The following is a 10,641-nucleotide window of genomic DNA, read 5'->3' as shown; positions in this document are numbered from 1 at the left end:
CAGTATGAACTGGGGCCAAGGTAGTGTATGCTCGTCACAGTGATCAGTGACCGACCCTGAATGACCGTGTTGGGAGACTCACTGACTACGATCGTCGTGGCCTTGGGCGCACTGCTGTTGGTGCTCCTCGTGGTGCTGCTGATGCGAAAGTTCAACGGCAGAGAGCGCGTCAGCAACCTGCGTCAGCGAGGTGTCCACCTCGCCAAGCGATTTGCCATGCGCTTCGCCATGCGCTTCTCCACGCCGTTGACGTCGTTCGACATCAAGCTTCAAGTGGGCGAGGCCGAAGGGCTGCCTGACGCCGCTGACGCCAAGCCGGCTTCCAGCGCATGCCAGGCAGCGGCCCCGGTCACTTTGCCACCGGCTCAGGTAAGCGAGTAGGTGGAATGCACGTTCGAGCGAACCTTGTCAGTCATGTGTCACCCGAGACACTGGGAGTCGCACGAGACATCGCGAGAAATTACAAGGCAGACACATTTTGGGATTTTGTTTAGAGATATTTAGAGGCAACGATAGACCATGCGTAGCATAAGCTACTGGAGGAAGACTTTGGGTGCTATAAGGTAAAGCTATTTCAAACACGTCTATTGCAATTCCAATCAGCCTTCGCGGGTTGGTAAAAAAAACATTTCGTGCCACCCCCGCTTCACTTGTCTGACACGCGTCACGAAAACTGCGATAGCTCCCCATTTGATGTGACGTGTACACACTGATACGGCATTATTAGACCGAACAAAAGAAAAATAATTATTTCTGACTCGGCGCTTTTCGTCATTACCCATCTACTATTGGTGAATAGTTTTTGAGCTGCTCTCCCTTCACCTGTCTGTCAGGCGACATCACAAAACCACGAAAGCTCAGCGTGTCAAAGTAGCGGGTACGTGTTGAAGATACATTGTTACGCCGAACAATACTAATATTTTTTAGTAGCCGGAGACTGCCCCATTTCAAAAGTAACACAAGATGGATGCCCGCCGATCGCTCAGGCACTGGCTACTCGCACCTGCCGGAAAGCATGTATTTATTTGCGTATAACAAAAGATTATGCGTGGCAGTATAATGTCATCGAGCTTTTTCGGTAGGTAAACGACATCGCTCTGCCAACTCTTCTTAGCTGAGAATTCGTTTTAGCGGCATTCTTAACCCTCCATTGAACGCTGCCGCGATTTTTGACGAGTCATGATACGCTAAGTAAGGGGAAGCGAACCAGCCACAGACGCCGGCACCACCCTCCTCATCCGGGTATCTATTTTAACTGCGCTGGCTCGGCTCGATCGAAAACCTCTCCACTTGAGCGTGCTCGCCTCTTGTCAGCCCATTCGATAAGAAAAACTACTTGATGTAGGAAATTCGTTTTGAAATCAAACAAATGTGGCCTCCTATAAACAAGCAGAGTGTTTGATTGGGCCGTTCAGACTACGCTGCGGGTCACCACCCGGTGCTTGCGTTGGCGGTTACGTACATTTGACGTCAGTAGATTGGAATAGTTTTACAGTATAGGGCCTATTGTGCTCATATGTACGAGTTGGTTTGGATATCATAGTAAGTGATGTTTATAGTTTTCATTTAGTCAAACAATGGTTTATTTATTTATTTAGTTATTTATTTATTTATTTATTGTACGCAAGTTCGGGTTTTTACACAACGCGCTCTAGAAAATATTGGTTGATATAGATGCCAGTATTAGAATATCCGGCCTCCTACAAGTGTTAGTGCAATTAGGCCATGTCAGCATAGCTGCTGCATAGCTCGCGACAAAATAATATACAGCCAGCGAACCAGCCTGGAGGCATGTCGGCTTGGTGATCGTTTTGATTTTGCTCGGTGGGTTTTTTTCAGCTTTTACCTATTTGGTGTGGTATGACTGGCTTTATTAGCCTGCTTCATTGGCCAGCTGGGTGACCACCAATATTGGCAGTTGGATTGTTTGATGAATAAATGTGCAGATAGGTTACTAAATGGCTCACATCTGGAAAGCACCATGCCTAAAATAATCACGCAGGAACTGCTCAACGTCGAGGGTCCTATTGATGACGAGCCCCCAGTGCGCAAGCCAAACCACGTGGCGAAGGACAGCGAGAAATCGCCCGAAAGTCCATTATCGGCAGGTGTGTCGCCCGAATCGGATACCCGGAATTCCGGTCGCCATAAACGCAAGCACAAACACAGGAAGCACGAGCGGAACTCACGAACCACGGACGTCACAAATTGTAAGTAGAACCTCATTGCTTTTAAGTATTTTGGTTCCATGTTCCCGGTGCCATTAAATATAGCCAACTTCCTATACCAACTTGTGTGATTCGCATGTTTATGACAGATTTCTTAAAGGCTGTCTTTCGTAGGGGCCCCGAAGCGAGCCTCATTCCGTGATTTTCAGAGTATTTGTATTTGAAACCGCCAACTGATACCACAAAGCCATTTACTGGTGAAAATGCGCAACGTACATTTTGAAAGGCCAGAATTCGTATCACAGACATTGCCTGTCACTATTTTGCTAGTGAGTGCCTCAAATAACCAAGAGGGGACGGTGTAAGCGTGATGCAACCCTTCTGTGAAGCTTGCGGGTCCTTGTGAGAAATACAGAAATACAGAATTACAGTTTTCAAAAATGTAATACCAAAGTTCCCAGACTGTCACGTTGCTGAAGCTTAGGAGAAAGCTCAGATTCTCATTGTCGTCCGAGTTCATTTTCACGTGGCACAAAGGCAGCGATTAGACAATTGTGACCTATACACATTTCGGGGAATGCGCGAAAGTAGCAACATAAATTTTGTTCACCGGCGAATCAATGCGTCGGCTAAAAGCAAAGTTGGAAACACGCACCGGCAGAGTTTCACATAAACACAGTTCCCAGTTATCTGGGAAAACAGTTCATAAACACAGTTCGCAGGTATCCCACGTAGTGCCAAGCAGTGCTTGTTGGGTAAATTCGTGTATCACTTCAGGCGCGCAAGCTCATGCGACAAGCACTGCTTTGCCTAAATGCATAACTTATCAATTGCTCGCTTCATTTCTGTAAGTTCAAATCTAAAGCCGGTCTTAAAAGAAAACAGATCCAGAAGCTTCGGTTGAACCCGAATTAGACTTATCTTAACACCCGAGGATCTCAGTAGGAATGTGCCACTTGCAGTAGGCATGCTTATTATTGAGGATTTAAAGCGATTGAACTAGGGATTTTTCACTCGATACAGCAGCACGCTTGGGCTACCCGGGCTACCATGGCTGGTTTTCTATCATCAGGCATCACTTGAACCAATAGGCCGAGACTATTCAATCACTCAATAAGTAGTCTGTTGAAAGTTGTTCTTATTAGAGGAAATGTCTACGTCAACGCAGCCACCGCGAGAAGCAAGTCTAAGCTCAAGCACCGCAACGCCGATGTACCGAAAGGGAGACGGCCCGTCACCCTGTCTGGCGAAGCAAGCGGAGAGAATACGTCACCGGGAGTTGTAAGCTCGCCCGTCGAAGCCCGTTCTTCGCCCACATCTGCGGCTCACCGCGGAGAAGCGGCTGTAGAATCTGCGCCACTAGATCGTGGCAGTGAAGGCGCAGGTCCTGTGGCTGTAAGCCCACCATCGAAAAAGAACCACGAAGCGCACGACCCGGCCGTCGAGGAGGACCGTCGAGGAGCAAGCCAGGCTTCGCGCGCATCGCCGTGCGCTTCCCATCCACGGCGCCTCGTCCCTGACAAACCTTCGGTATGACACATTTCTACGCACTTCTACATGCTCACCGGTGTGTCTACGATTCGTCGAGACCCTGAAGGCATGCAGCTTTTACTCGACGGTCAAAATTGCTGAGGGAGTTGTGCATTCATTTCTTCACATCACTTCTATAATCATTACATATGTGTTCATAGCGTTAATATACGAAAAAACTCCGAGCGTAACTCTCGTATATCAGAATTTTCGATTTATTAGAATGCACATACAATTTATATTCGCCATTGCTGCACAGTACGCTTTAGCAGTTCTGAGGGAACAAATGGCCTCACATACACCAGGTGCTACAGCTGCAGACCACTGCACTCGGTAATATATAGCACAAGAAATATACAATCACGCCAAGCCAACAGGTAATAAAGCCAAGGAAAACAGACGAATTACTTGCTTTTAATTGAAGCGTAGAAATGATAAGCTAAAGGGGAATGAAAGTAGACGACCAAAAGTCGCAGTTTCACCCGAAAGGCAAAGCATCGATTGCGATAGCTAAATGGTACACATTTAGCTATACGATGTAAGCGTAAGGGTTTTATCGGTTGTGTAAACTTGTAAACACAGGCACACTAACTGAATTAACAAGCATGGTGTCACGCGCGCACAAGCAATCATGAACACATCTCACTCGATGACCACGGAAACTCGCTGTAGAACGCTGGAGCCAGGAAGTACGGCAGCATCAGCGAGTGAATTGACCTTCGTGCGGCGTCTCGTATCAATGTGATACGAGACGCTGTATCAAAACGCAGCGCGCGGCCGGACTCTGTCCCCGTTGCAGATGGCTTTCAAGATACAGCAGCCTAGGTGGGCGCGCGGGCCGCCCGGAGTAGAACGCGCCTCCCTTCCCTACCCTCCCGCCGGATCCTTGCGCGCGACGGAAGACGGCGCGCTTCGTCTCCGCTTCCCTCGCTAGCGTGCACGAGATTTAGCCGCGATCGCCGGCTCACCCTCGCGCGCTTTCATTCGCACATACAGCAGACAGTGCGCGGCGGCGATTTTATTTTATACGGAACCTCACAGCGACTCTGTCGGCGACAGTAGAAATGCGCCTACAGCGTCCACATAATTGCTGTCGCAATAAAACGTCGAGGTATCACCCGAAAGTCGAAGCATCAATTGCGATAGCAAACTTTTATTAATCTATACGAAGTAATGATAGCAGTGTTATCGGCCGTATAAACTTGTGAACATTCGCTTACTAGCTAAATTAACAAGCCTGCTGTCACGTGCGCACACGCAAGCAAAAACATTTCACTCGATGAGTGCGGACATTCGCTGTCAAAACGCTGCCGTAACAAACAGCGGCAGCAGCAGCGAGCGAATTCTCCCGCCTGGGAACGCTGGTGCCGAGAAGTGCATATGTGTAATCATGTGGCTATTTTCACATTTCGCGCGTTTTCCTTATAGCGCGGAAGACATAGCACACTGAAAACAGCTGTTTTAGAACACAAATAATACTTTTATATCAAATTTCGCGCCTTAAGTTCAGTAAATAGGAAGTTCGTTAAATAACATCATCTAGTAATTCTTAGTACAATTACAAAAAAGCCCTCCTGTTTCGGTACGTCACTGCTGACTTAGTTCCATTGGTTGCAACCTCGTGTATTCTATATTTTGTCTTGAAAAGCTCGGCTAACGTAAGCTGGAACACACTGAATATGCAGACTGCTTATTACAGAGCCTTATTCACTAAAGCAACGTGTTTATTGCAGTTATGCACAAAAGATTTACTTTCCACCATAAATTCATGATTCGAAAAGGCTGCAGACGTGGAAACCCCACAAAGAACGGCTGCTATATAGTCGTACGCACTTCTGATATGTCAAATGTTCACCTCGAACTGCTGTTGCCTATTTGATGAATTATACAGCTTTATGTGGCATCTAGGTCCCAGTTTGAGCATTTCGCAGTGGCAACAGTTTTGGCGGACCCTACACTTTGGGCTGTTCAATCCACATCGTCCGCGTAGCAGCCCGTTGTTGGATTTGACTGAACTGCTTGTTGCAACAGTTGACATCCAAACTGGATATGCCGCAGAGTACATTATTTAGATGATGAAGTTTAGAATTCAGAAAAGTACTTGTGTGCAACACCCACGTCCAACAGCAGTTCAAGGTTTTGTGCCTGCATAAGTTACTTTTTCTTGGTCATTGTCATCGTAATCATGATCTATTACGGCTTTATTCGCCAGATTACAATTCCTCAGTCTAGAGTAGCAAGATAGTATACGCGCTCACGCATTCCGACCTATGTCTTGTGGAAAATATTTATTTCTCTCTCTCCCTCACGAAACTGCAGGTACCGCCAGAGCTAGACATCTTCTTGGAGGAACCTGCAGCTATAGATGTGGCTTCCAGAGGGACAGTCGAACACAAGTACGATGACAAACACACGGAGATTGCAAAGCCGCAACTGGATGCTGCCACCACAGGGACTGTTGCTGAGCCTTTTGGTGGAACTGCGACACGATCTGCAAACTCAGCCGCAGTATGCGACGCCGCCAAAACCGGACGCCCTTTAGCTGCAGGTCACGTGTCAGCAGGGAAGTCCCGCGACTCGGACGACTTAAGTGTACAAGAACTCAGAGCGATGTTCGTGCGTCGGGCATCGCTCGCGTCCCAGTCCACCTTCCAGTCGCAGCGGCACAATGCTGATAACAGGCAGGTGCGATCCCAGACCCTATTTTAATTTGTGTCACTGTGACAATGACACTAAGTGACACTTTATTGCAAAATTATTGAAAGCATCACGCCCGCTGTTATCTCTGACTTGTTGAAAACAAGGTGTTCGTTGGAGACTTCCGATTAATGTGGGGTTTGTTATCTGGGCATCTGACTGCGGCTTTCTGACCACTTTAGTAGACATAAGGCAACATGGGCCTTCTACTGCGCGTAGTACGACAAAAATGGTGTCAAAAGCACGATTAGGTCGAAAAAGAAGCACTAAGCGTAGATATATGTACGGAGTAGTAATAATGCGTAGTTAGCGCGAAAATGCCAAAATTAAACATAGGTGTGCTTGCTCAAACTGCGCGGGCCTAAAACCGGCACCAGAACTGTTTGTTACTTTGCTCAACGAGATATATCAGCAGAACCCAAAAATAACTCAATCTAAAAATGTGGGCCCATCCCGAAGCAATGCGGTCGAAACCACAACCCATATGGCGTACTAACACGCCAAAGAAGTTAGTGATTTTTCGACGTCAACCGCCATGCTACGCTAAGCTATGCTATGCAATGCTATGCCACGGTTCCGGTATGCTATGCCGTACCGGAACCATTCTATTAAAGCTGTCTAGCTGTAGGCAAGGCACAATTTTAACGGGCCGCGGTGCCGGCTTGTGCGTAACATCTGTGTTTACGCATCTTTGCTAAAAATTTTGAATAATTTCTGTCTTTGGTAATCGCTTGCCGCATTGCTAAACCATTTCTAGCTTAATAAAACACTATAACAATAACATGACACTCGATACAGCAGTGTCCAGTGCCTTTACTCTTGGCGTCCTAAATCTTGTTTATTGCTGAAAGCCTCTTCATAGAAAGACGCAATGGAGGACTTCATTATTTCGATTATTTCCGGGTATGGAAAATGCAGACGGGCTTACCTAGGTAAGGCAGGCCTCCGCTCTATGCACCTGCAGACCTGTAATAGTAACTCCGTAGCCATTGCTCATTGCTGGGGAGTGCGAGGTCACGGGTTGCAAAATCATTCGTGCACCGTGCTTCGAATCCACCTTCAATATCACTGTGCGGAAATTATCCGGAGTCTCTCATAGTCCTTCTGTTGCTATGGAAGATTAAACCTGATAGCTTTGTTTTTATACGTGCAGAACCCACTCCTCGGTGTCGTCTCGGATGGACGCTCGACTATCGACACGGCCGCAAAAGGGCTGCAAGCAGAGATGTCGGAAGCCAAACACAACAACCAACACAGACAGATTGCGAAGTCGCCTGCGGGCGGCACCGTTTCGGGGGCTACGGCTTCGACTTCTGTTGGCTGTACTGCACCGCCGTCAGCAGCGCCAGCGTCTGACACATCCAAAAGCGTTCCGCCCTCAGCGGCGGATCAGTCGTCGGGGAGCCGGTCCAAGAGCTCGGACGACCTAAATGTCCAGGAGCTGCGAGCGATGTTCGTTCGCAGGGCGTCGAGCGCGTCCCGATGCAGCCTCCCATCGCAGCGCCGAAATTCGGACAAGCCAAGAGTAAGAAAGCGTCGACACGCCGACGCGTTGTGGACGAAACGTCCCGATTAGAGTGCGATTCTGCATGTATACGTTGCATGAGGTATGTTGGGAGAGATCTAATGGTGTATCGACCATCCTATACCTCAAGATATCCACCCCCCCCAAAAAAAAAAGAAAGAAGTCAAACGAGCAAGACACAATTGCAAAAGTTATCTTGCACGTGTATGTGCGTTTTCTTCATCGGATAGTACTGGAGCGCTCATAAAGATAATCGCACGTGTGGCACTAACAAACTTGCGGTCGCATCGTCATAGCAACTGCGTATGCAGGCCTGACTTTAGCGTACCTATGCAGCGTACATATCAGCACAGAACCATCCGAAAGAAGCGCGACTTCGGCACTCCAGTATAAGTCAACCAAAAAACACCTTCTAGGTGCAGCCTGCATGCTCCAGGCCACCATGCGTAGGAATTGACTTCTGTGAGCTTTCTTGTTTGCAAGGGTTTCTCTCCTGGCACGTACACGTATAGTCGACCACGAACTTTTAGAGGCCGCGGGATTTCAAAAAAGCTTTTAATTTCCAAGAAGCCTGTAACAGTAGCCAGTAAATCCGCACATCACAATGCTGTTCGCATTGTCATGTGTGAACAGTATACTAGTAGAGACTGGAAATACGAAGACGAGGCTGCGTTGGGAGGCTGCGCAGGTTTTGAGTTTTTCTCCAATTCCATGGTCCGTAAACATTTTTGGCAGACTGTACATCGCAACATTATTTCGGCACATGCCCATACTCCCCTAAGCTTTGCGAAGCCAGCAAACATGCGCTTTTTTTAAAGTTCATTCGCTTTCCGTGCTCTATTTAGCAGGGATGCGATTCGAAAGTTTCGGATAACAAATACCCCCCCCCCCCATAGTGTAAATACCTATAAATAAATACCGATTCCAGTCGGTCTTCGAATCGAGTATTCACTATTCGTAAATGCAAGTATTTTTCGTATACGTCTTGATCAATTTAAAACGTCAACTGCGCCCAACCAAACATAAAATTGCAGCAAAAGTACGGTAAATCCCCCCTCCCCCTGCGCGCATAGTACAGACATAGGACATGAGAACTGCCGTAGTGCAGCAGGCCACATCACTTAGGTAGCCATACTTTACAAGGTGCGCAGAGCTGCGCCGAGCCCTGTGCAGGCGAAGAAACTACTTGTTTGCTTCTAAGGCTCCATTACACCCGTGTACTTGGATTTAGGTGCACATTAAAGATCGCCAGGTGGTCCGACTTATTCCGGAGTCACCCACCATGGCGTGCGCCATACTAAGATCGGGGTTCTCGACGTAAAGCCCCATAATTTAATATTTTTGCATTTGTGCTTTTGATAAACGACACTACATAACGTACTATGTAATGACAGAAACTTGCTAATGTTATGAATACTGCGTTGTGAACAACATTTTACATCAACTAAGATAGCGGCTGTTCCTTATTCGAAGATTATTCAAGAAGCTTTCGATATTCGATTCGATTCGCTTCTGGCACTATTATATCCATATTTGATTGGGTATCAAAAAGTACTATTCGCACACTGCTACTTTTTATCATTACCTTGCACCCTATCTTGCCTTGTTGCACCAGGGGGACTGCGACATGTCTTCGGGACCTTGGCCACAGCTAACATGTAGATAACCATAAAAGCAGCATCGTCGTATCAGTCCTCATTTTATAATTGTCTCTAACATCCTCGTGATAATGTTTACTATTCACTATTTTTCTTTTGGTTCAACTGGTACCTCCACTGGCAGGCAACGATGAAACAACTTCGCACGCCAATCTGACCTGCCTTGCGATGTACTGAATTATCTAATTAGACCTTGCGTTTAAGTTTCATCAATCGTGGGCGAAGCTCCCCCAATACAAATCATTAGTGTAGCTTAGTATTAGCCGTAGTTTCTAGATTGAAATACTCCCTGAGCACCAAACTGACAGTTCTCTCTGCTCTTCGACCGCAGGCACCACATAATCTCATCACGGCGACCCTACAAGCCACCAGCGAATCGGTGCCCAAAAAGCCCTAGGTGGAACGCACAACATCCTAACCTATATGCGGCGATCGAAGCAACCACCAGCTAATAGGCCACCGCAACTTTTTTTTTTTCGAATACGGCGAGGTGTGGTAACTTATCCATGAACAAGCCAACAGGGAAATCTTGAGGACATTCTCCATTGAAACAAGCTTTGTTTAGAGAAGACCTTCAGTTTGTCGATAATATGCGCATGCCTACACGGTAACACGAGCGCAGCACTAAGAAGGACGCAATGGCGATGCAGAACTCACTCCCGTCTGCCAAATCCATACGCTGCGTCCAAGCCTCACAGACATTTGGTACTTTCCTGTGAATTCCACCGACGCCTTATGGGTTGTCTGTGGCGTAGGAGGCTTTATTCAGAGCCTCATTTTGATTTTGTTGATATGTACGTGGGTAATGGGTTACTGGTTAATAAATGAAAGAATGGGCAGATTACCATCTACACCATTGCCAAAGCTGCATGCGTCTTAGGATTCTAATGTCTATGCTGATTTGCTTGACTGTGCAGTTTGACTGCATGCGAAAGTCGCGACACTGATCGAAAAATTGCGAAAATAGACAACGGTAATACGTGATTTACCGTTTTCCTGGTGTTTGCTTAGCAGGAGCAACGGCTTGTTTGTAGTGTGTCCGCCAATAAAAAGGCGTTTATTC

General features: G+C 47.1%; 1 protein-coding gene across 1 annotated transcript; it reads left to right on the top strand.

Moving 5' to 3' along the window:
* LOC129383355 (uncharacterized) lies at positions 1 to 10,641 on the top strand. The gene is made up of 6 exons (XM_055067816.2): positions 1 to 369; positions 2,003 to 2,210; positions 3,337 to 3,698; positions 6,018 to 6,383; positions 7,549 to 7,920; positions 9,910 to 10,641. Exons 1-6 carry the CDS (start codon positions 61 to 63, stop codon positions 9,973 to 9,975), a joined length of 1,683 nt encoding a protein of 560 aa, XP_054923791.1. The 5' UTR covers positions 1 to 60; the 3' UTR covers positions 9,976 to 10,641.

The sequence above is a fragment of the Dermacentor andersoni genome, chromosome 8 (genome assembly GCF_023375885.2).
Source record: "Dermacentor andersoni chromosome 8, qqDerAnde1_hic_scaffold, whole genome shotgun sequence".
Classification (NCBI taxonomy): domain Eukaryota; kingdom Metazoa; phylum Arthropoda; class Arachnida; order Ixodida; family Ixodidae; genus Dermacentor; species Dermacentor andersoni.
Note: the sequence above shows the minus strand (reverse complement) of the source record. Positions and strands in the feature narration are given on the sequence as shown.

Coding starts and splice junctions, on each gene's coding strand:
- LOC129383355 (XM_055067816.2), top strand. CDS start 61: ATGACCGTGTTGGGAGACTCACTGACTACGATCGTCGTGGCCTTGGGC. Junction 3,699..6,017: donor TCGTCCCTGACAAACCTTCG/GTATGACACATT, acceptor ACGAAACTGCAG/GTACCGCCAGAGCTAGACAT. Junction 6,384..7,548: donor ACAATGCTGATAACAGGCAG/GTGCGATCCCAG, acceptor TTATACGTGCAG/AACCCACTCCTCGGTGTCGT.